The sequence below is a fragment of the Blennius ocellaris genome (assembly GCF_963422515.1).
Source record: "Blennius ocellaris genome assembly, contig: SCAFFOLD_60, whole genome shotgun sequence".
Lineage (NCBI taxonomy): Eukaryota > Metazoa > Chordata > Actinopteri > Blenniiformes > Blenniidae > Blennius > Blennius ocellaris.
Genome location: NW_027662082.1, coordinates 157,670 through 180,700, shown reverse-complemented (window position 1 = coordinate 180,700; position 23,031 = coordinate 157,670). Strand labels below are relative to the sequence as shown.

General features: G+C 50.7%; 2 protein-coding genes across 4 annotated transcripts; both read left to right on the top strand.

Moving 5' to 3' along the window:
- The first annotated feature begins 613 nt into the window (after nucleotides 1-613).
- Nucleotides 614-10,696, top strand: capn10 (calpain 10). 2 transcript variants are annotated; one of them, XM_080521524.1, is made up of 13 exons: nucleotides 614-796; nucleotides 1,807-1,962; nucleotides 2,164-2,295; nucleotides 2,372-2,568; nucleotides 2,639-2,868; nucleotides 5,441-5,582; nucleotides 5,792-5,958; nucleotides 6,043-6,287; nucleotides 6,356-6,558; nucleotides 6,822-7,080; nucleotides 8,305-8,498; nucleotides 8,579-8,624; nucleotides 9,824-10,696. In XM_080521524.1, exons 2-13 carry the CDS (start codon nucleotides 1,828-1,830, stop codon nucleotides 9,851-9,853), a joined length of 1,980 nt encoding a protein of 659 aa, XP_080377650.1. In that variant the 5' UTR covers nucleotides 614-796; nucleotides 1,807-1,827; the 3' UTR covers nucleotides 9,854-10,696. The 2 variants fall into 2 exon arrangements, with proteins under 2 accessions (XP_080377650.1, XP_080377649.1); XM_080521523.1 differs by having other exon boundaries at nucleotides 1,804-1,962.
- Nucleotides 10,697-10,824: 128 nt separating this feature from the next.
- Nucleotides 10,825-21,200, top strand: eif4e2 (eukaryotic translation initiation factor 4E family member 2). Of its 2 annotated transcripts, none has more exons than XM_080521521.1 (8): nucleotides 10,825-10,932; nucleotides 14,818-14,929; nucleotides 15,010-15,144; nucleotides 15,215-15,319; nucleotides 17,146-17,298; nucleotides 19,091-19,231; nucleotides 20,284-20,344; nucleotides 20,425-21,200. In XM_080521521.1, the coding sequence occupies exons 1-7, from the start codon at nucleotides 10,913-10,915 to the stop codon at nucleotides 20,317-20,319; spliced, it is 702 nt and encodes a 233-aa protein (XP_080377647.1). In that variant the 5' UTR covers nucleotides 10,825-10,912; the 3' UTR covers nucleotides 20,320-20,344; nucleotides 20,425-21,200. The 2 variants fall into 2 exon arrangements, with proteins under 2 accessions (XP_080377647.1, XP_080377646.1); XM_080521520.1 differs by having other exon boundaries at nucleotides 19,091-19,227; nucleotides 20,425-21,199.
- The last annotated feature ends 1,831 nt before the right edge of the window (nucleotides 21,201-23,031 follow it).

The window sequence follows — 23,031 nt, the reverse complement described above, 5'->3', positions numbered from 1 at the left end:
GGCGAGAGAGGGAGGGAAGGAGGGAGAGAGGGAGGGAGGGAGGGAGGGAGGGAGGGAGCTCCGCTCTGTATTTGTGTAATCCAGTTTTAGTTTTAATTTTTTTTGCATGTAATCCTCTTACAGGTCATTTGTGATGTAAATAACGACCTATATGAGGCCAACATGGCTTAAAAGTGCACATTTGTATGTGTAGTTGGCCTTATTACTAATATTATTACTAACATTATGACTAATATTATTACTAGCATTATGACTAATATTATTACTAACATTATGACTAATATTATTACTAGCATTATGACTAATATTATTACTAACATTATCACTAATCAGGATGCCAGAGGCTCATTTTGCAGTTTGTGGAGCTGATGCTTGACTGACTGCGCTCTTGTTGCTTGCAGTTGATAAAAACCTGTTTATCCCTCCTCTACATGTGTTTGTTTGATGCAGACGCTCTGGGTGTTTTGGTTTTGGTGGTTTGGGCTGGTTTGTATTGCAACGGGCGGTTCTAAGATGTGATTGGCTGGAAGCTGTCAATCTGACCTGGCAACCCTGAGCAGAGCTCGTTTTCTGCAGAACGACCCGTCGACTGTTTTTATACCTGCAGGTTTGAGCTCCACGTGTCGTGCAGGTGAAATCCTCCCACAGGTGCCTCTTTATGAGCGCGAGGCGATGAAGCAGAAGGGGACGTCGTACCTGAGCACGCGCAGCTAGCTGTAGCTAGCCAGAGCTAACGCGCTATGTCGCGATAAACCATGACGTCTCTGAGGAGAAACACGCTTCAAAAGAGCTGCAGGTCAGAGACCACACTTTAAACACTGCCTGATCTATCAGTGCAGAGCATTACCAAACACGTTCCCACATTACCAAGCCGACACCACGCTTGTGTCGACATGATGGACTGGTGTTTCGGATGAAATGGTTTCCATGTTACCTGGTGACGCATTTCCTTTGGCGTCCCTCGTTGCTCGGAGCAGCAGATGCTAAAAAAGTGTGGGTGGGACTCGACTAACAAGAATAATGTATATTAATAGAGACTTTGTAATGAATGAATCTCAGTTATTCGCATTTTAATCTCGTGACTATTTTCCCCAAAAAGCAATATTTATTAATTGACCTGGGTTTTATTGGACAACTGACAGCACCGACATGGATAATGTCAACTCCAGCTCTTTAAATGTCTCCAGAAGTACATTTTAATTTAGGAAATAACGGGTCGTCGCACACCCACCTTACCTTACCTTACCGGCCATGGCAGAGGTCAAGGACTTACCTTACCTGTATGCAGTAACACTGGCTTGTAGAATACTGTGAAGGCTGTGGTGTAACTGGGGGTCCCAGAGGATGGAATTAATACAGATCTGCCTGTCTGTCTCTCTGCCTGTCTGCCTGTCTGTCTGTCTGTCTGCCCGTCTGTCTGCCTGTATGTCTGCCTGTCTGTCTGTCTGTATGCCCGTCTGCCTGCCTGTCTGTCTGCCTGTATGTATGCCTGTATGTCTGCCTGTATGTCTGTCTGTCTGCCCGTCTGTCTGCCTGTATGTCTGCCTGTCTGTCTGTCTGTCTGCCTGTATGTCTGCCTGTATGTCTGTCTGTCTGTCTGTCTGTCTGCCTGTATGTCTGTCTGTCTGTATGCCCGTCTGCCTGCCTGCCTGTCTGTCTGTCTGTCTGTCTAAATACATAAAATAAAAATTGTATTTTGTGTTGTGGGGAAATATTCCAAAAAAAAAGAATTTGAAAACTGGGAAAATACTTGTTCTGTCAGTGCTGTATATACTGTTATATTGTAAAGAGGGTGTGAGCCAGCAGGCGGAGAGCCGAGCTGCAGCCATGAAGGACGAGTGTGGAGGAGGAGCGGCTCTGTTCCAGGATCCAGACTTCCCCTGTGACGACGCCTCCCTCTTCTCAGACTTCTCCACGCCTCTCTGCAGGCTGCAGACCAAAATCACCTGGAGACGCCCTCAGGTGAGACTTTCTCTTTTCTTTGTCCTCATTTCAGCTCAGTTTCTATGAGCTGTGGTTTTTGTGTGTGTTATTATCTTATTTATCCTTCGCCAGTATTTCCGTAGTGTATTTGTAATTAATTTGACTCTGTTGAATACATTCAACTTAGTTTTATCCTCAAAGTGAGTTCTGAGTTTTTAGTCATTAATTTCCACTGGGAAGGACATCTGCCAATCAGCAGCTCTCTTCCCTGATGACATCACCCTGGCTCATGCTAAGCAAGGTCTTCTGGGAGACTGCTGGTTCCTCTGCGCATGCAGCGTCCTGCTCAATAACAAGCACCTTTTGAACAAGGTTGGTATGTTCCTGCCTCTTCATGCTGAGTCTGCAGAGCTGCATTCTCTACTATTCTTCTCTGTTTCCTGAGTAGGTGCTGAGTCCAGATCAGCCCCAGTGGCGTGACAGCAGATATCGGGGCTCCTTCCACTTCACTTTGTGGCGACATGGTCGCTGGGTGGGGGTGACCATTGACGACCGCCTGCCCTGCATCGACGCTGCTCTCTGCTTCTCAGGCTGTCACTCCCCCGAGGCCTTCTGGGTGGCTCTGCTGGAGAAGGCCTACGCCAAGTAGGTGTCCTTCTACGTGTCTTTAGGGTCAGGCAACTTATTCCTAATGTCTTGTCTCACATTGTGTCAGGCTCCACGGCTCCTATGAGCGGCTGTGGGCAGGGCAGGTGTCCGAGGCCCTGGTGGACCTGACTGGGGGCCTGGCGGAGCGATGGAGCCTGGCCCGGTCCGGTTCAGAGGAGGACCTGGAGACGGGGCAGGACAGTGATGAAGTGTGGAGGAGAAAAGTGGACCTGCGCAGCCTGAACCCCGTGAAGCAGGGCTGTGCACTGAGCTGCTCCACTCACAGCACTGCAGCAGGTCAGAACGGAGATTCTATTCATCCTGCTCAACTCTTACAAATCACGCCTCGCAGAACTCAGTCGTCTTATAATAGAGGAAGTTAGCCCTTTCAAATGAAAACATCTGCTCTCCCAGCAGTCCTCACCCAAAACAGCACATCTAAGAAAATCCTCATGGTGATGAGAATTGTGCTCCGAGCAACAGAAGGTGTGTTATTCTAGGGCTGGGGCGGGACGGCCTCAAATCAATATCAGGATATATTGATCAGTTCGCCTCCATAACGATAAATGGATGATCACGACTCCACGGCGCCCCCTGGCCACTTGATGTAGCAGTTATATTGATAGCAGGACTCCCCTGGCCTTATTTATTGCCACTTTAAAGGACTGTAAAACGACACTGTCTGAACATAAATGAAGAAAATACAAATGAAGTGCTTTTAGTTAAGTATTGAAGAGCTGATGAGCACAGATTACTTGAAATGGGAATGACTGAATACATTTAAATGTATAAAATAATTTTGATTTCCTGCAAACACAAAGTATTAAAACTACAATCTCTTAAGAACAAATTCTACATATGGACATTACGAAGAGCTTATTTGAAAATGGCCACATTCAAGTTGTCAAGTAATTGGGTTCTCTATAACGAGAGAAACAAGTTGCATCTCTTGTAAACTTCAGGGCATGTAGTACACATGCCAGGACTTTAGGGGTGCTGTGACTCACCAAACACCAAAAATGCAAAAGAAGAAGACATAGAATACATAGAACTTTAGAAGTCGATTCATGCTCATAAACCGTTATAACTCTAGTTCTATAGCTCTATGGCCCTGCTCCTCCTGCAGCCAGCGTCAGTAGCTTCTAGTTCTATAGGTCTATGGCCCTGCTCCTCCTGCTGCTAGCGTCAGTAGCTTCTAGTTCTATAGGTCTATGGCCCTGCTCCTCCTGCTGCTAGCGTCAGTAGCTTCTAGTGCTATAGGTCTATGGCCCTGCTGCTAGCGTCAGTAGCTTCTAGTTCTATAGGTCTATGGCCCTGCTCCTCCTGCTGCTAGCGTCAGTAGCTTCTAGTTCTATAGGTCTATGGCCCTGCTCCTCCTGCTGCTAGCGTCAGTAGCTTCTAGTTCTATAGGTCTATGGCCCTGCTGCTAGCGTCAGTAGCTTCTAGTTCTATAGGTCTATGGCCCTGCTCCTCCTGCTGCTAGCGTCAGTAGCTTCTAGTTCTATAGATCTATGGCCCTGCTCCTCCTGCTGCTAGCGTCAGTAGCTTCTAGTTCTATAGGTCTATGGCCCTGCTGCTAGCGTCAGTAGCTTCTAGTTCTATAGGTCTATGGCCCTGCTGCTAGCGTCAGTAGCTTCTAGTTCTATAGTTCTATGGCCCTGCTCCTCCTGCTGCTAGCGTCAGTAGCTTCTAGTTCTATAGGTCTATGGCCCCGCTCCTCCTGCTGCTGCTAGCGTCACTAGCTTCTAGTTCTATAGGTCTATGGCCCCGCTCCTCCTGCTGCTGCTAGCGTCAGTAGCTTCTAGTTCTATAAGTCTATGGCCCTGCTCCTCCTGCTGCTAGCGTCAGTAGCTTCTAGTTCTATAGGTCTATGGCCCCGCTCCTCCTGCTGCTGCTAGCGTCAGTAGCTTCTAGTTCTATAGGTCTATGGCCCCGCTCCTCCTGCTGCTGCTAGCGTCAGTAGCTTCTAGTTCTATAGGTCTATGGCCCCGCTCCTCCTGCTGCTAGCGTCAGTAGCTTCTAGTTCTATAGGTCTATGGCCCAGCTCCTCCTGCTGCTAGCGTCAGTAGCTTCTAGTTCTATAGGTCTATGGCCCCGCTCCTCCTGCTGCTGCTAGCGTCAGTAGCTTCTAGTTCTATAGGTCTATGGCCCCGCTCCTCCTCCTGCTGCTAGCGTCAGTAGCTTCTAGTTCTATAGGTCTATGACCCTGCTCCTCCTGCTGCTAGCGTCAGTAGCTTCTAGTTCTATAGGTCTATGGCCCTGCTCCTCCTGCTGCTAGCGTCAGTAGCTTCTAGTTCTATAGGTCTATGGCCCTGCTCCTCCTGCTGCTAGCGTCAGTAGCCGCCCACACCCGGGGGTTGGACGGCACAAGTCAGGGTTTTAAACACCGAATATACCGACATGGGCAAAATAGCGTCGGTAATTTTGGTAACTTGGGTTTGTCGCTGAGGCCTGGTTGGCTCTGAGCTGGAGAGGAGCTGGAGGCCGTCATGTGACTGTGTCTCCGTCCTGGAGGCAGTCATGTGACTGTGTCTCCGTCCTGGAGGCAGTCATGTGACTGTGTGGCCGTCCTGGAGGCCGTCATGTGACCGTCATGTGACTGTGTCTCCGTCCTGGAGGCCGTCATGTGACCGTCATGTGACTGTGTCTCCGTCCTGGAGGCCGTCATGTGACTGTGTCTCCGTCCTGGAGGCAGTCATGTGACCGTCATGGGACTGTGTGGCCGTCCTGGAGGCAGTCATGTGACTGTGTCTCCGTCCTGGAGGCAGTCATGTGACCGTCATGGGACTGTGTGGCCGTCCTGGAGGCAGTCATGTGACTGTGTCTCCGTCCCGGAGGCAGTCATGTGACTGTGTCTCCGTCCCGGCAGGGGTCAGGGAGCTGGGTCAGCACCACGCCCTCACTGTCATGGAATGGTTGGATGTGAAGAAGGTGGCAGGCGGACAAGTTCAGCTGCTGCGCATCAGAAACCCGTGGGGAAGATGCAACTGGACTGGAGCGTGGACAGGGAGGTGGGAACACACACACACACACACACACACACACACACACACACACACACACACACACACACACAGCTGTCATTTTGTCAGCGTGTCTTTAGTGGAAGTCCTTCCTCTTCATGGACGGGATCAGAAAACTGAACATTTGTCACAAGGTTTCTTACTGACGGGCGTCTGCTGGATGAGCTTTGAAGTCACATGACCCGGTCTGTCTGCAGTGGTGCTGGCTGGAGCTCGGTAGACCCTCGTTGTGCTGCAGACCTTCAGGCCCGGCTGTCTGACGGGGAATTCTGGTTGGATGAGGCTGAATTCATGTCCCACTTTGATGATGTCACACTGGGATATCCCATCAGTGAAGAAGGACACTTGAAAAGCATTTATACAGGTTCTGATCTATGTTTCAAGAAAAGTGTATTTTGACTTGTGTGTTTGATCCACTTGGTTCATTCGGCCTTGTGTTGTCCACCAGGAAACCTGCTGCCACACCGACAGCAGCAGGCGGGCCAGTGGGTCCTGGCTTCCTCTGCTGGAGGCAGCAGGAACAGCAGCAGCTACAGCACAAACCCCAAGTTCTGGATGAAGGTGGGCGAGCGAGGAGAGGTACTGATCACCCTGCTGCAGCATCGAAAGTGGAGAAGCTCCCGAGCGTCCCCCCAGGACGGCAAGGACACAAAGCAGCAGCACTACCAGGCCATCGCGCTGCACATGTGGAAGGTTTGTCCAGCCTGATGGTCAGTGTGCCGCATCTCCGTCTCTTCTCACCCTCACTCCGCCCTCACTAGGTGGAGGAGGAACCTTTCAACCTGGGCCGGATGGTGAACAAGCCTCCTTGTGCTTCTACTCACCGCCATGCTTACGAGAGGGAGGTGGTGCTCCGGGGCCAGCTGGAGCCCGGGTCCTACCTGGTGATCCCCAGCACCTACAGGCCTGGAGCCCAGGCCCACTTCCTCATCAGGCTCTTCTCCTCCTCTCCCACGTCGCTCCGGTAAACATTTATTGTTCACACCTGTCAGGTTGTTCTAGTGAGGCTTCACCACCTCACGGAAACTGTTTTATTAAACAAATAGACCTTGTAAAGAACTACACTGACGGTAGCACAGAGAAAGATTGCCGTTCTGATTTTCTAGATCACAGAGAGAACAAGCCGCGATATATGGAATATATTGGACATATTTCCCAGCCCTCAACCTGACCTTCAACACACTCCTTCAGTTCTTTAATGGTCTGATGAGGAAACGTGTCCCTCAGTGCCCTGAATAGCGCAGCGCCCTCACGGCCGTCGACGGCGGCCACGGAGTGGGAGACCAGGTCCTTCCGGGGCTGCTGGGTGGAGGGATCGACCGCCGGGGGCAGCAGGAACTTCCAGTCCCATTGGCAGAACCCCCACTTCCCCTTTCCAGTGTGTGACGAGCCGGCGGAGACGCCTCCGGGAGCCAACGTCAGGATTACCCTGCAGCAGAGCCGTCCCGACAGCGACCTGCTCCCCATCGGCTTCCACATTTATAAGGTCAGTCCAGTGCTGAGGCACAAACACGAGGAACGCTTCATCACAGTTCAGCCCCGTTGTCGCCCAATGGAGCACATTGAACATTCTGGAACCACAGAAACCCCCACAAGATGGCACCTTCAGGCACTTTGCAAGTTTTAGTTTATTGAAGAGAAAATTGATGACGAAATAAAAAATATCACAAGGCAAACCTCAGCTACAATATGGTGGTACGCTTTTAAAGCAGTCCTGAGAGGGCTAATGATTAGTTTTAAACCCAGATCCTGGAGGTTGGAGAAGGAAAAGGATAAAAGTGAATCTGAATAAACGGAATCAAAACACTTCACACATCCCTCCCCACCATAATTTAAATAACTGGTAGAACTTGGAATAGAATAGAAGTTCTTTATTGTAACTTGCAATGTTAAAACTGTTAGCAGTGAAATGTTGGAGCGAAACAAGGTTTTATCTGTCAATAATGCAACTCAAAGCCTGCTGATTGAAACAGTCCTACTATGAGAAGGGAGCAAAGTGTGAGGTACTGCCCCCCCCCCCCCCCCCCCCCCCCCCACTGCTATATAGTCTGATGGCCAGAATATTTCTTGAGCCTGTCTGGAGTGAAGACTGAGATTCTAACCATCGTTGTCCAAACTGAGCCGTCCTGCCTCACGGCGGAACAGGAAGCCTGTGGAGATTAAAGATCTGAATCCGTATGGAGAGAAAACCTGCAGGACTTCGGTCCTTCACTGTGCGTCGGTACAGTTTGCAGGTGAAATGGAGAACCATGGCTCACTGCCTTGCTGCTTCGCTAAAATCCACGGTTTCATCCATTTTCTCACGTACTTTTTCCAACAATACATCGTGAAAATTTGTTTTGCACGTTGTATTTAATTCTATTGCGTTTCCGAGGCACATTAAATCACCATCACTGCATCATTTCTACCACAAACCAGCCCAGCAGCCTGGAGGTCCTCCAGAGTCAGCCTGGAGGTCCTGCAGGGCAGCCTGGAGGTCCTCCAGAGTCAGCCTGGAGGTCCTCCAGAGTCAGCCTGGAGGTCCTCCAGAGTCAGCCTCCAGAGTCAGCCTGGAGGTCCTGCAGGGCAGCCTCCAAGCTATGATCAAAGATGTTAATTGAAGCAGATTTATTACAAATGAAGATATGAATGGATCATACTGATGAACATAAGGTCTGTAAAGCAGCGTCTGGTGATGATTTGAAGCTGTGGCCGTGGTCGCCCTGCTCAGGTACCAGAGGGGCGGGGCCAGCAGGAGATGGGCGGGGGCGAGGAGCCCGTGGCCAGCTGCATCCCACACTGCTACACCCAGGACGTCAGTCTGACCTGCGCCCTTCCTCCTGCCCGCTACACCGTCGTGCCCTCCACCTACCACCCCGACTGCTCGGCGAGCTTCACCCTCAGCCTCGCCTGCAGGACCTGCAGGTCAAACCTTGTTAGCGTTACTCAGTGTTCTGAGAGCGGCAAGGTGTCACTACAACTGTTGGAATCCTTGTGTCTTTCAGGAAAGTGCTGAAAAGCCAGGAACAGCTGGGAAAAGCCATTCGAGAGGTGAGAAGAGTTGATGATGTTTCATAGCATTTAATCCGGAAGGCTTCGTTTTACTGTTCAACCCAAAGACAATTGGCAAAGCTTCTTTCTCACCGACAAGGTAGAGCTTCTTCTGAGTGTGACGGCGTGTCGGTCTTTATCAGGTGACCGCATTGACAGACCGGTCAGAATCGGTTCTGCTGGCCACGCCCCCCACGCCTTCCTGGACCTTCAGAGCTTTGCCATCTGGACCACATGGTCTTGGTCAGGCAGAGGGGAATATATACTTTTCTGTATGACAATGTTATCTTCATGTTATGTCATTGAAAATACAACACAAATAAATGGCAAACTTTTGATTTTTAAATTAAGGATTCAAGGATTCAAGGATTCTTTATTGTCATATCATAAAATGATACGAAATTTGGACTCAGGTCCCGGTAAGCCAAAGTAATAAAAATATATATAACAGGAGCGTAAAAATATATACAAGGGATAAAGTGAGGAAGTGGTGGTGAATGTAAAGTGTAAAGTGTTTGTAGTGCAGGAAGGTGAGGGAGTCTACGGAACATTCATTATTAGTCGATTCATTGGAAAACTCCTCCGAAGATTAAAAGTTTTAAATTAACAAAATTAACCATTGGTGGCAGCACTGAAGTGTTTGCTGTATATTGTGTTTAAATGTGTCTAGAAAATGTCTCAGCTGCAAAGAAATGAACAATAATGGACCTGGTTCCATTTGGGAACCAATTTCCGCTGACCGTCAACTGTCCTTTGAAATGGACATTAAATTGTGTCTGAAGTCGTCTCACTCGTGATGATGGTCACTCTGGTCCTACTGACCGATCGGCATGAGGCGGTGTTGTCGCTCCGCCTCATGAGACTCTTCCTCACTTCTAGCTACGTCAATGGAGGGGTGATGAAAAATGTACCTGGCGGTTGCGTTTGCATGAAAGCCCGTCTCGCCCAGAACAAACAGCACAGTGGGACGCGGCTTCCAACTTGATTCATTCCAAAACTTAGCGACAGAAGACAGAAAGGGTCTTTTCTGTCTCTCCTACCCCGTCCAACAAAACCAACCAAATGTTGACATTCAAATCCGAGCTATCAGTCTTTGTATTGAAGACACTGGACGAAGTTCTTTGGTGCATTTCCATGTCTTGAGTTTGTGGTCAGAAGATGGCAGCAGTAAGTAACCACTCTGTTTCTCTGGCCGGCAGATTTCTCACATCTCTGTGATGCAGAGTTAGTTGCTGCTCTGCTGATGTCGACTCACCTCCCGGTGCCTCTTGGCCCACGATGAAAGGACCAGTTCTGCCATCCACTTTGGCCACAGTGCGAGTGTGAGTGTGAATGTTAGTGCGAGTGTGTGTGTGTAACACAAGAGGCGGACTTGGTGGGAATCGGAGAAACTCCCTTTTATCCTGAAGCGCTCAGGCTCCGGGCTGATGGGCGGATACACACTTATCAGCGATGAGGACATCAGAGGTTGTCGGTGGGCTGGGCTACTGGGCTACTAATGAAGTATGACGGGACTGGCTGGCGTAAACAAACCGCCACCACTGAAGAAGGCCGCCACGGCTCTGGCTCGTCCACTCAGTGGTGCGCCTGCCGGCCCAGAACAAAGAGCCCTCTCATGAAGGTCCACACAGAGGCACAGGGGGCAAGGGGCGAAGGCTGGTCTGCCACACCATCCCAGAGCACCCCTTACCCCAACACACTCCATATTCAGCATGTGTCGTTTCAGTTTGATCATTATTCCTTCATGCACCTTCTCACAATCACGAGCAGGAAGTCTAGCTGGACCAAACAGAAGTCCAGTTGTTGCCGGGCTTCCTTTTTGTTGCCCCAGACACGGTCCATGGCTCCGCTTGGACCTCTGTTTGAAGTGGCCGCAGGACCAGATGACAAGCGGGCGGCCGGCCGGACGGAAGGGATGAAAGGAAACTTTCAGCTCTTGTGAAGAAGCCGCCGTTCTCTTGTTCTGGTGCTTGTAGCCTGGCCTGTGTGAGCCTTTATTACCTGATCAGAGCAGCACTGACTTTTATGTTTACAAAGTTGTGAAGTGTTGAAATAAAATAAAATATGAAAATGATACTCGTTATGAGGTTGGTTTTTTTTTTATCATGCATATTTGCAGTGGACCAATAAGGAGGAAGCTCTTTTACCTTTGACCTCTCACTCGTGTGACAACTGGTTGCGCGCGTCCACGTGTGTTTTGTGCGCGTCCATGTGTGCCAGTGCGCGGCGCCGTTCCTGCGGAATCCAGGAGGCAGCGGTCGGACCCGGAGGTTCCCTCCTGCAAGATAATGAACAACAAATTTGACGCGTGAGTATCTCAAGTTTTGTGAGGCCGACCGGGCGGAGGCGCTCCCCCGGCTGCTTCGGCCGAATCTTTGGGGGAAGTGTTGCTGGAAGCCGGGCTGAGAGGGGAGAGGTGTGTCAGCCTCGGTCAGGACGCCGTCCCGGAACCTTCATGTGCGGCTTTAAACCCACCCGAGAGCCGGGTCACAAACACCGCGGCACCGTAACGGGACTGGTCCGGAACTGTGGACATGAGTGGGTCTCAACCAGGGGTGGAAGGCTTGTTAGCCGGAGCTTCGTCCGGCGGCAGGCGGAGCAGGCGGAGCAGGCCGCAAAGCCTCGGGTTGGAGTTGTAGAAGTAGTAGTGGTTGTAGTGGGAGGGAGCGAGCAGGCGCGTGTTGTTCCGGGACTTCTCTGAGGCGTGTGTGTGTGTGTGTGTGTGTGTGGTGTGTGTGTGTGTGGTGTGTGTGTGTGTGTGTGTGTGTGTGTGTGTGTGTGTGTGTGTGTGTGTGTGTGTGTGTGTGTGGTGTGTGTGTGTGTGTGTGTGTGTGTGTGTGTGTGTGTGTGTGTGTGTGTGTGTGTGTGTGTGGCTGCAGAACTACTGTAAAGGCTCCTGTTGAGCAGGTTGATCGACTTTAACGTGAAGTTTCAGATGAATCAAACTGTTGCTTCTGCAGCAGCGGAAGGAAGCTGCAGGACTAAAGTACTCCAGTTCAGGAGGTTCATCTACATTATTTACCTCGAGTGTTAAAATACCTACAGAAATGCAGAGACTCGGTGTGGATGAGTCACAGTAATAACATTAGTGACTTCCTCATTTCTGCCATTTTTGCCCAAGACCTGACATGTTTTCTATTTCCATTCTGTTATTCTGTTGTACATCTTTCTAATTCTAACCTTTCATACATTGATGAAAACACTGTGGAGTTTTGACTTGGGAGACCACCTCTCACTATTAAACTGCCTGTCAAAATGTGAATGTCTGTGACTCCATATGTCATCAGAGCACTCGTCAAACAAGTGACTGACACCCATTGTTCGATCTTTACTGAACACAATTAGAATCCAAGCTGCGAGCAGCCTTGAGCGGGTACTCGCTATGACTAAGAATGTATTGGTATACGTATGTCCCTAACCCTAACCTTGTAGTGAGGGGGTGGCGCTATAACCACTGCCCACACACATTGGAATGTGTGGAAGATTAATAATAATAATAAACCCTCCGGTTTTCATTTGGGTCCTTCGGCTTTCACTGCTGGGACCCGCAGATTGTTCCTAGAGAATCCAATAGGGTCTCCTCCATTTTCATTTTAGGACTATAATCATCCCAGCAGTTTCAATATGGCACTTTCAGTCCTTAGACCCCATCTATCTGTTCACATAATTGAAGCTATATACAATGAAATATTGTTAGCAGGTTCAGTTGTTATTGATGCTGTCTCTGAAGGACCTCGTCTCCTTCCTTTCTGCATGGACACTCTGGCGCTCTGTCGTCGCCTCCCACAAAAACCTCTTCTGGAAAAGAGCTTTACCTCATTGGTGTGAGCGGCACTGAAAACCAGCTGGTTCCTTTTATACTCTCCACAACAGGAGCCCCGTCAAGCCCTCATACAGCCAATCAGTGAGGTTATTGGAAAACCGTCTGCACGTTCACGCGAGTCATGATAAAGTGTGATGTAAGGAGAAAAACGGGTCCCCAGTGGAGCTGCAGCTTCGTTTGCAATAATGTTCAGTCACACGTGAGGATTTTACTCTAAAATGAAAGTTGTTGTTTTTTTTAATACTACTGACTAAATGTTCTTGTTGATGAGTTGCAGTCCGTCTTAATCCTTCCACACCCTGATTGTGATATGAGACCGTCTTCCACACTGCTGCATAAACTGAGCCTCAACGGGAAGTTTTCTGTACCACCAAAACACAAGCTGAACCGCAGTCAACATATTGCACAATCACATAATGCGCATCATGTCTGCGTGATTACACAATACATGCTAAACATAAACATGACTGGAGCCTCGGCGTTGTGGCATTTTTGTGTTTGGAAAGAAATCCGCCAACAAAAGGAGCAGCAGGTTAATATGAAAGCGATGGTGGCTCGGAGAGACGGGACCACCTGGATGGTAGTTTTGCAAAAGGAGCTTGAAGTAAGTACTTGTTAGCGTCTACTAGCATTTTACGTTTTACATTCTCCAACAAAAAGCTCCACACTTGAGACAAACGCGGTGCAGCAGCTAAATATCTGACACCGTCCCACATTGATGGCAGATTTAGGAGGAAGTGGTCAGTCGTCCCTGAGCCGCCAGCAAAGATTTCACAGCAACTCTCCCACGATCACAGTCTTTCATCTGCGACGGCTGAAAACTGCACCGTAGAAAGTTTTACTCAACAAGTAAAAAACAGCAACAGTGAGCCTTTCCTGTGTGGTTGCTGGTATTAGTCCCCGAGCAGAGCCGCTGACCAGTCATTCTTTCACTTCTCTTCATTTACAATCCAAATTGCTCCATTTGTGACGGCCTTCATGTGCTCAAGTCTCTGTAGAACTTTGAGCACAAGTCAGAAGTGGTCAAAACAATGTTAGATTTGATGATCACTGCACATGTGTGGAAAAAGGCTCCTCTGCATTGTCTTCACATCTGTCACATCCACTACAAGGAACATGGTTCACTTATTCCCAATACATTTAGGAGACATACGCAGCCTGTTGGGCTGAACCAATATGCCATAAATAATGACAATAATAGTCAACAATTATAATGGATTGTTTTTGTAAACGCATTTCACACATGAACAAATCCAAAGTGCTGTGAAACAGGAAGTGATGTCACTGTGCGCCACGTGCTACGATCTTCCAGTGCTTCCCGGAACACATCCATATGCTATAGTCTCTTCACTCTTAGCGCCACCATGTGGTAGCAGGAATAACGGGGGGGGGACAGTTGTGCGTAGGGCTGGGAGATTCGGGCCGGAAAAAAATTCAGAGTTTCGATAACATTTTTGATTATTTTTCTCGATGCACTCAAAATTGACTGCAGACATCACATATATATATATATGTCAAAAATGCAACTTCACAGCAGTAATTGTCCTCAGTTAAAATGCGTATAAACAATACAGCCCCCCCCCCCCCAACTAAAGTCTGCATGATGTGTCCCAAGGTCCTCTGAGTGAGTCCACCACCACTAACTTATATTAACCACCATCTGTACGATTCACTATTTAGTAAAGTGGCGTGGGTGGACAGTGTGCGCTAATAGAAAATGTGTTCTCATGCATGTTCTTTAATATTGTGTATATATATTCATATTGTCTATTCTCTGCTTCATTAAGGGTTTCTCTGTGTTCAGCTCACACAAGTTCTTTCTAACTGAAACAGAAAAATAACTCAACCGAGACAATTTCTGCTGCTTTTTCTTTTTTTCAGTTGAAAGTTAACTTTGAAAGTAAATTAATGCACAACGCTGATTACCGTTTAACTTGCAAGTTGATCCACTATCTCCATTAAATCTTTAGACCTCGTGGAAGAAAAGGATTTCCTCTTGGATCAATCAAATTTCTATTTAGTAGCACCGTCTCAACACCAAACTTTACATGCTTCAACAACAGTCTGGAGCCTTGTCCCAGTCTAATTTATTTCCCTTTATTAGAACACATGTTTGTAAAGCTGAATTCATTGTCGTCTAATAAAGTCGGGTTAAAATGCTCACATTAGCGTAGCTGAAGTTTCCCTTACTGATGCGGGAACAGTGGGGCTTTGAAAAACACCACAAATGTAACCACAAGGTGGTTTTTGTGAAACGTTAAATCTGCTGGTCTGCGGTGAGCAGCATATGAAGCACTCGGCTCCACAGTGATCCTGAAGTGGGTTAAAAGTCAGCACAGGGGGAGAAATGACTGCTTTCCTTGTTTCCAGTCTGAAAGATGACGACAGCGGAGACCACGACCAAGACCAAGCCTCACCGAAAGACGGTGAGAAGGAAAAAAGTGAAGACGAGGACAAGGACCAGAACACTTCCAGGAAGAAGGTGAGGCGGTGCAGCAGCACTCAGACCGTTTGTACCAACTGGCCTTGACTGTGGCTGAGCTGCTGTGCTGCTTTTGGCAGATGGTGGTGCCTGGAGTGGGAGAGCACCCCCTCCAATACAACTACACCTTCTGGTACTCCAGACGCACTCCGGGGAGGCCGGCCAGCACGCAGAGCTACGAGCAGAACATCAAACAGATTGGCAGCTTCGCTTCGGTCGGTTCCTCTCCAGACGCCGCCGCCGCCGCCAGACGGACGCAGCCTCACCTCCTCTTCATGTCCACAGGTGGAGCAGTTCTGGCGTTTCTACAGTCACATGATCCGGCCGGGTGACCTGACGGGTCACAGTGACTTCCACCTCTTCAAGGAAGGCATCAAACCCATGTGGGAGGTAAGGAGAGGCAAGGCACCGCGAGGCTGTCGTCATTCCATCAGAGGACAAACACATGAGTTGAGCGGAATCCACACTAGCGTTAAACCTTCCCCACGTGTTCCCGGCTTACGTTGGCTTACGTTATTACGTCAGTCGTTAAGAATCTCTTTAGGTCCACATCGTTTCCTCCTTCAAACATCAGCATCTCCTTATAATAATACAAGTCATCACGTAACAACAATACCGTTATAACAATACAAGTCATGTTATAACAATACCGTTATAACAATACAAGTCATCTCCTTATAACAATACAAGTCATCACGTTATAACAATACAAGTCATCACGTTATAACAATACCGTTATAACAATACAAGTCATCACGTTATAACAACGTTATAACAATACAAGTCATGTTATAACAATACCGTTATAACAATACAAGTCATCTCCTTATAACAATACAAGTCATCACGTTATAACAATACAAGTCATCACGTTATAACAATACCGTTATAACAATACAAGTCATCACGTTATAACAATACTGTTAACAATACAAGTCATGTTATAACAATGCCGTTATAACAATATAAGTCATCACGTTATAACGATACCATTATAGCAATACAAGTCATCACGTTATAACAATACCGTTATAACAATACAAGTCATCTTGTTATAACAATACAAGTCATCTTGTTATAACAATACTGTTATAACAATACAAGTCATCTTGTTATAACAATACTGTTATAACAATACAAGTCATCTTGTTATAACAATACTGTTATAACAATACAAGTCATCTTGTTATAACAATACTGTTATAACAATACAAGTCATCACGTTATAACAATACTGTTATAACAATACAAGTCATCACGTTATAACAATACCGTTATAACAATACAAGTCATCACGTTATAACAATACCGTTATAACAATACAAGTCATCTCCTTATAACAATACAAGTCATCACGTTATAACAATACTGTTATAACAATACAAGTCATCACGTTATAACAATACTGTTATAACAATACAAGTCATCACGTTATAACAATACCGTTATAACAATACAAGTCATCACGTTATAACAATACCGTTATAACAATACAAGTTATGTTATAACAATACTGTTATAACAATACAAGTCATCTTGTTATAACAATACAAGTCATCTTGTTATAACAATAACGTTATAACAATACAAGTATCATGTTATAACAATACATGTCATCTTGTTATAACAATACAAGTCATCATGTTATAACAATACAAGTCATCATGTTATAACAAGGGTTAGGGTTAGTGAAAAAGTGAAAAAGCAAATTCGATAAATCCATTAAAGGGATTTTGGGGGGCTGGCTTGAACACAAACAGTAAATGACGTTGTTTTCTGTAGCATCGGCCACACCCCCAAAATAAAGTAGGAGAAGCGTCTGTAGGTTAGTAACAAGTTGTGGTCTCATGATGAGATCAATCTCTTCATGAGTCCTGCTGTTCATGCACTTCACTCTGCTGCTGCTGTGTGAAAACACAGCAACTAGCTAATGCACAGTAGGAGGGAGGCTCACTTTTCCTGCATTTGGTCCTTAACTGCATCTGTAACGTGTTATTGTGTCGGTCCTGGGTGGAAATGATTGTCCACTGTTGGGCTGTCAGGAGAAGAAGAGGTCTGTGGAGGATTCAGATTGACTTTCCACTCAGGTGTTCTAGTGGGAATTGTCATCAACACATAGGATGTCATGCTGCAACAGCTTCCTTCCTCTGCTTGACTGAAGGTGTTACTGCTTCTTATCTAGTTTTCTAAACGCACGTTTGTCTGCATGTGTTCAGGACGACGCCAATAAGATGGGAGGGAAGTGGATCATCCGGCTGAGGAAAGGCCTGGCGTCTCGGTGCTGGGAGAACCTGATCCTGGCCATGCTGGGGGAGCAGTTCATGGTGGGGGAGGAGATCTGTGGGGCCGTGGTGTCGGTGCGCTTCCAGGTAAAAACCCTGGTGCTGCATGGAGCCGGCTGCCCTGCTGCCCTGCTGCCCTGCTGCCCTCCCTACCTCCCTACCTCCCTGCCCTCCTGCCCTCCTGCCCTCCCAGCCCCACTACCTCCCTGCCCTCCTGCCCTCCTGCCCTCCCAGCCCCCCTGCCCCCCTGCCCTGCTACCCTCCCTACCTCCCTACCTCCCTGCCCTCCTGCCCTCCTGCCCTCCTGCCCCCCTGCCCTCCCTACCTCCCTACCTCCCTACCTCCCTACCTCCCAGCCCTCCTGCCCTCCTGCCCCCCTGCCTCCCTGCCCCCCTGCCTCCCTGCCCTGCTGCCCTTCCAGCCCCCCTGCCCTCCTGCCCCCCTGCCCTCCAGCCCTCCAGCCCCCCTGCCCTCCAGCCCCCCTGCCCTCCAGCCCCCCTGCCCTCCAGCCCTCCTGCCCTCCTGCCCTCCAGCCCCCATGCCCTCCAGCCCCCCTGCCCCCCTGCCCTCCAGCCCCCCTGCCCTCCAGCCCTCCTGCCCTCCTGCCCTCCAGCCCCCATGCCCTCCAGCCCCCCTGCCCCCCTGCCCTCCAGCCCCCCTGCCCCCCTGCCTTCCAGCCCCCCTGCCCTCCAGCCCCCCTGCCCTCCAGCCCCCCTGCCCTCCTGCCCCCCTGCCCTCCCTACCTCCCTACCTCCCTACCTCCCAGCCCTCCTGCCTCCCTGCCCCACTGCCCTTCCAGCCCCCCTGCCCTCCAGCCCCCCTGCCCTCCAGCCCCCCTGCCCCCCTGCCCTCCAGCCCCCCTGCCCCCCTGCCCCCCTGCCCTCCTGCCCCCCTGCCCTCCCTACCTCCCTACCTCCCTACCTCCCAGCCCTCCTGCCCCCCTGCCCCCCTGCCTCCCTGCCCTGCTGCCCTTCCAGCCCCCCTGCCCTCCAGCCCTCCAGCCCTCCTGCCCCCCTGCCCTCCAGCCCTCCAGCCCTCCTGCCCCCCTGCCCTCCAGCCCCCCTGCCCTCCTGCCCCCCTGCCCTCCAGCCCTCCAGCCCTCCTGCCCCCCAGCCCTCCAGCCCCCCTGCCCTCCAGCCCTCCTGCCCCCCTGCCCTCCTGCCCCCCTGCCCTCCAGCCCTCCAGCCCTCCTGCCCCCCAGCCCTCCAGCCCCCCTGCCCTCCAGCCCTCCTGCCCCCCTGCCCTCCTGCCCCCCTGCCCTCCAGCCCTCCAGCCCTCCTGCCCCCCAGCCCTCCAGCCCTCCTGCCCTCCAGCCCCCATGCCCCCCAGCCCTCCTGCCCCCCAGCCCTCCTGCCCTCCAGCCCTCCTGCCCCCCTGCCCTCCAGCCCTCCAGCCCTCCTGCCCTCCTGCCCCCCTGCCCTCCAGCCCTCCTGCCCTCCTGCCCCCCTGCCCTCCAGCCCTCCAGCCCTCCTGCCCCCCAGCCCTCCAGCCCTCCTGCCCTCCAGCCCCCATGCCCCCCAGCCCTCCTGCCCCCCAGCCCTCCTGCCCTCCAGCCCTCCTGCCCCCCAGCCCTCCAGCCCTCCTGCCCTCCAGCCCCCATGCCCCCCAGCCCTCCTGCCCCCCAGCCCTCCTGCCCTCCAGCCCTCCTGCCCCCCTGCCCTCCTGCCCCCCTGCCCTCCAGCCCCCCTGCCCTCCTGCCCCCCTGCCCTCCCTACCTCCCTACCTCCCTGCCCTCCAGCCCTCCTGCCCCCCTGCCCTCCAGTCCCCCTGCCCTCCAGCCCCCCTGCCCCCCTGCCCTCCTGCCCTCCAGCCCTCCTGCCCTCTTGCCCCCCTGCCCCCCTGCCCTCCTGCCCTCACACTGCTCCTCTCCACCCCCCAGGAGGACATCATCTCCATCTGGAACAAGACGGCCAGCGACCAGTCCACCACGGCCCGGATCAGAGACACCCTGCGCAGAGTCCTCAACCTGCCCCCCAACACCATCATGGAGTACAAGACGCACACCGACAGCATCAAGTATGTATGTCTCTTCCTAGATTTCTCTTTTACTTGCTACTCTTCCTTAGTCACTCATTTTTAAACATAGCAATACAATTACAACTCTAGGTTTTCTTTTAGCAGAATTGCTTCTCTGTATTTTCTTTTTTGGATTGTTAGATTTTCAAAATAAAAACTTTTTAAATGAAAAAGAAAACCATAGTATTTCAACTGACAATGAAAATACTTTGTGCTACTCTACCAACGACTGCTTCAGATTTTAATCAGTGTTTAGCTGTTAAACCATTTTGTCCTGCAGACACGTCTCATATTTCATGTTTCATGTGGACATGTGGTGGACGTGAGGACTTGTGGACAGGTGGTGGACGTGAGGACTTGTGGACAGGTGGTGGACGTGAGGACATGTGGTGGACGTGAGGACTTGTGGACAGGTGGTGGACGTGAGGACATGTGGTGGACGTGAGGACTTGTGGACAGGTGGTGGACATGAGGACATGTGGTGGACGTGAGGACGTGAGGACATGTGGTGGACGTGAGGACTTGTGGACAGGTGGTGGACGTGAGGACTTGTGGACATGTGGTGGACATGAGGACATGTGGTGGACGTGAGGACTTATGGACAGGTGGTGGACATGAGGACTTGTGGAGGACGTGAGGACTTGTGGACAGGTGGTGGACGTGAGGACTTGTGGACAGGTGGTGGACGTGAGGACATGTGGTGGACGTGAGGACTTGTGGACAGGTGGTGGACGTGAGGACTTGTGGACAGGTGGTGGACGTGAGGACAGGTGGAGGACGTGAGGACAGGGGGACAGGTGGTGGACATGAGGACTTGTGGAGGACGTGAGGACTTGTGGACAGGTGGTGGACGTGAGGACAGGTGGAGGACAGGTGGTGGACGTGAGGACAGGTGGAGGACGTGAGGACAGGGGGACAGGTGGTGGACATGAGGACTTGTGGAGGACGTGAGGACTTGTGGACAGGTGGTGGACGTGAGGACAGGTGGAGGACGTGAGGACAGGGGGACAGGCCCACTGGTTCTACTGTGAATGATGAAGCTGCGGTCTGTTTCAGAGCCTGGGAAGACTTCCATGGGCTGGTGACTGCTAGCGGCGGACGGTAGCCTCGTAGCAGAGTGAGCACCGTCCATCACTAATGAGACAGACCGTCTGTCCTCACACTGTCCTCACACTGTGTGTGTGTGTGCTGTTTTAGCTGAGAGGAGTCCAGAGGAAGTGGACGTCGCGCTGCAGACGTCAGGAAGAACCAGAGGACCAGTCGCTGTTTGTCCAATTGGAAATGTCTGAATGAAGAGCAGGAGAAACCAGCCTCCAGTGTTTCAAAAAGAAGAGCACAGGACGATGTGAGTGAAGCTGGAGGACAGGAGGGAGGCTGCAGGACTGCTGCTGGAGGACAGGATGTCCCTGACTTGTACCGGATCTCATGGCTTCAGGTGAATCTCACCTGCTCTGTTCACCTGCGTCCATAAACAGTCTTTTATCACAGTGCCGTATTTTACCACCATTCCTCTGCTCACTTGGAACCAAAAGTCAAAGTCAATAGAATTCAAAGTCAAAGGTCATTTGGGAGATTCAACATCCGGCTGGAAGGATGAGGAGCATCATGTGTTTGACACCTTGAACTGCCTCCATCACCCCCCCCCCCCCCCCGTCCTCCTCTACTGCCCGTTTCCCTGCCGCCTTTAATGAATTCAGGGACGGACTCGGCCTCCTTGTCCTCCGTTTTCCCGCTTTGTGTCGAGGGAGAAGAAGATGAGCTGTTACACTTTTTATCCCCGGGAGCTTTTTGTTTTTTATTTGGACTGGTAGAGGAATCGCCTGTCATTTGTCGAAGAAGCATCACGGCGCTCGCGTTGGGCGCTCGCGTTGGGCGCTCGCGTTGGGCGCTCGCGTTGGGCGCTCGCGTTGGGCGCTCGCGTTGGGCGCTCGCGTTGGGCGCTCGCGTTGGGCGCTCGCGTTCGACGCTCGCGTTGGGCGCTCGCGTTGGGCCTCGCGTTGGGCGCTCGCGTTCGACGCTCGCGTTGGGCGCTCGCGTTGGGCCTCGCGTTGGGCGCTCGCGTTGGGCGCTCGCGTTCGACGCTCGCGTTGGGCGCTCGCGTTGGGCCTCGCGTTGGGCGCTCGCGTTCGACGCTCGCGTTGGGCGCTCGCGTTGGGCCTCGCGTTGGGCCTCGCGTTGGGCGCTCGCGTTGGGCGCTCGCGTTGGGCGCTCGCGTTGGGCGCTCGCGTTCAGCGCAGGGGTGTCAAACGTGAAGAAACACTTTTGAGAGTCCACCCGGAAGATTATAGCAATAAATGTTGAATATGCATCTGCTGCTAAAGCTGCTTCACTGCCTCTTTCATTCCACCAACACTCCTCGCCAATGAAGCAGGTTCTGAGCTGTAATCTATTACAAATCCAGTAATACTCTTCAGTGTTGAGCCTTTTTAGAGCATCTTGAAATTACAGACTTTATTAACATTTGAATTTCTCTATACAACTATTATGGAAGGGGTGTTTTTATTATAAAACTTGATTTCATCATTTATTGAAGGAATGCCAGCATCATTAAATTCTCAATATCTTCAATCTTGCAAGAAATGTAAAAAAAACCTGTTGTTGCTATGACAATATGTACTACATATACAGTTCCTAAAATTTGACTTCATCCTGTATCAAGAGAGAAAACCAGCATCAGTAAATTTCCATTATTTTCCATTTTTCAAACAGGATGATTATGATCATGTGCGAGTGAGGAAAAGATACAAAGCACATGTTTTTGAGATGAGTTTTTTTTTAAACCAGATTTATGATGTTTTGCAATAAGTACAATATTCAGACCAAGCCATTTGATTATAATACCAACATGGAGATTTCACACAGGCACATAGAGGAAAACTGTTGAAAAATAGATTTAACTTTAATTGTGTCATTTTACATCCACCTCTTGTCCGGGCCGGCGGGTGGAGGCAGGAGGCTCAGCAGGGAGTCCCAGACTCTTCCTCTCTCCAGACTCTTCCTCCAGACTTCCTCTCTCCAGACTCTTCCTCTCTCCAGACTCTTCCTCCAGACTTCCTCTCTCCAGACTCTTCCTCTCTCCAGACTCTTCCTCCAGACTCTTCCTCTCTCCAGACCTCCTCTCTCCAGACCTCCTCTCTCCAGACCTCCTCTCTCCAGACCTCCTCTCTCCAGACTCTTCCTCCAGACCTCCTCTCTCCAGACCTCCTCTTTCCAGACTCTTCCTCCACTGCTTCAGGTGGGACGTCCTGAGGGACGAGGTCCAACACCTTCTCCAGATCCACAAAACACATGTGGACTGGTCTGGAGAACTCCCATGAACCCTGGAGCTCCTGGTAGAGGGTCCAGAGGTGGTCTAGTGTTCCACCATCAGGAGCTCCTGGTAGAGGGTCCAGAGGTGGTCTAGTGTTCCACCATCAGGAGCTCCTGGTGGAGGGTCCAGAGGTGGTCTAGTGTTCCACCATCAGGAGCTCCTGGTAGAGAGTCCAGAGGTGGTCTAGTGTTCCACCATCAGGAGCTCCTGGTAGAGGGTCCAGAGGTGGTCTAGTGTTCCACCATCAGGAGCTCCTGGTGGAGGGTCCAGAGGTGGTCTAGTGTTCCACCATCAGGAGCTCCTGGTGGAGGGTCCAGAGGTGGTCTAGTGTTCCACCATCAGGAGCTCCTGGTAGAGGGTCCAGAGGTGGTCTAGTGTTCCACCATCAGGAGCTCCTGGTGGAGGGTCCAGAGGTGGTCTAGTGTTCCACCATCAGGAGCTCCTGGTAGAGGGTCCAGAGGTGGTCTAGTGTTCCACCATCAGGAGCTCCTGGT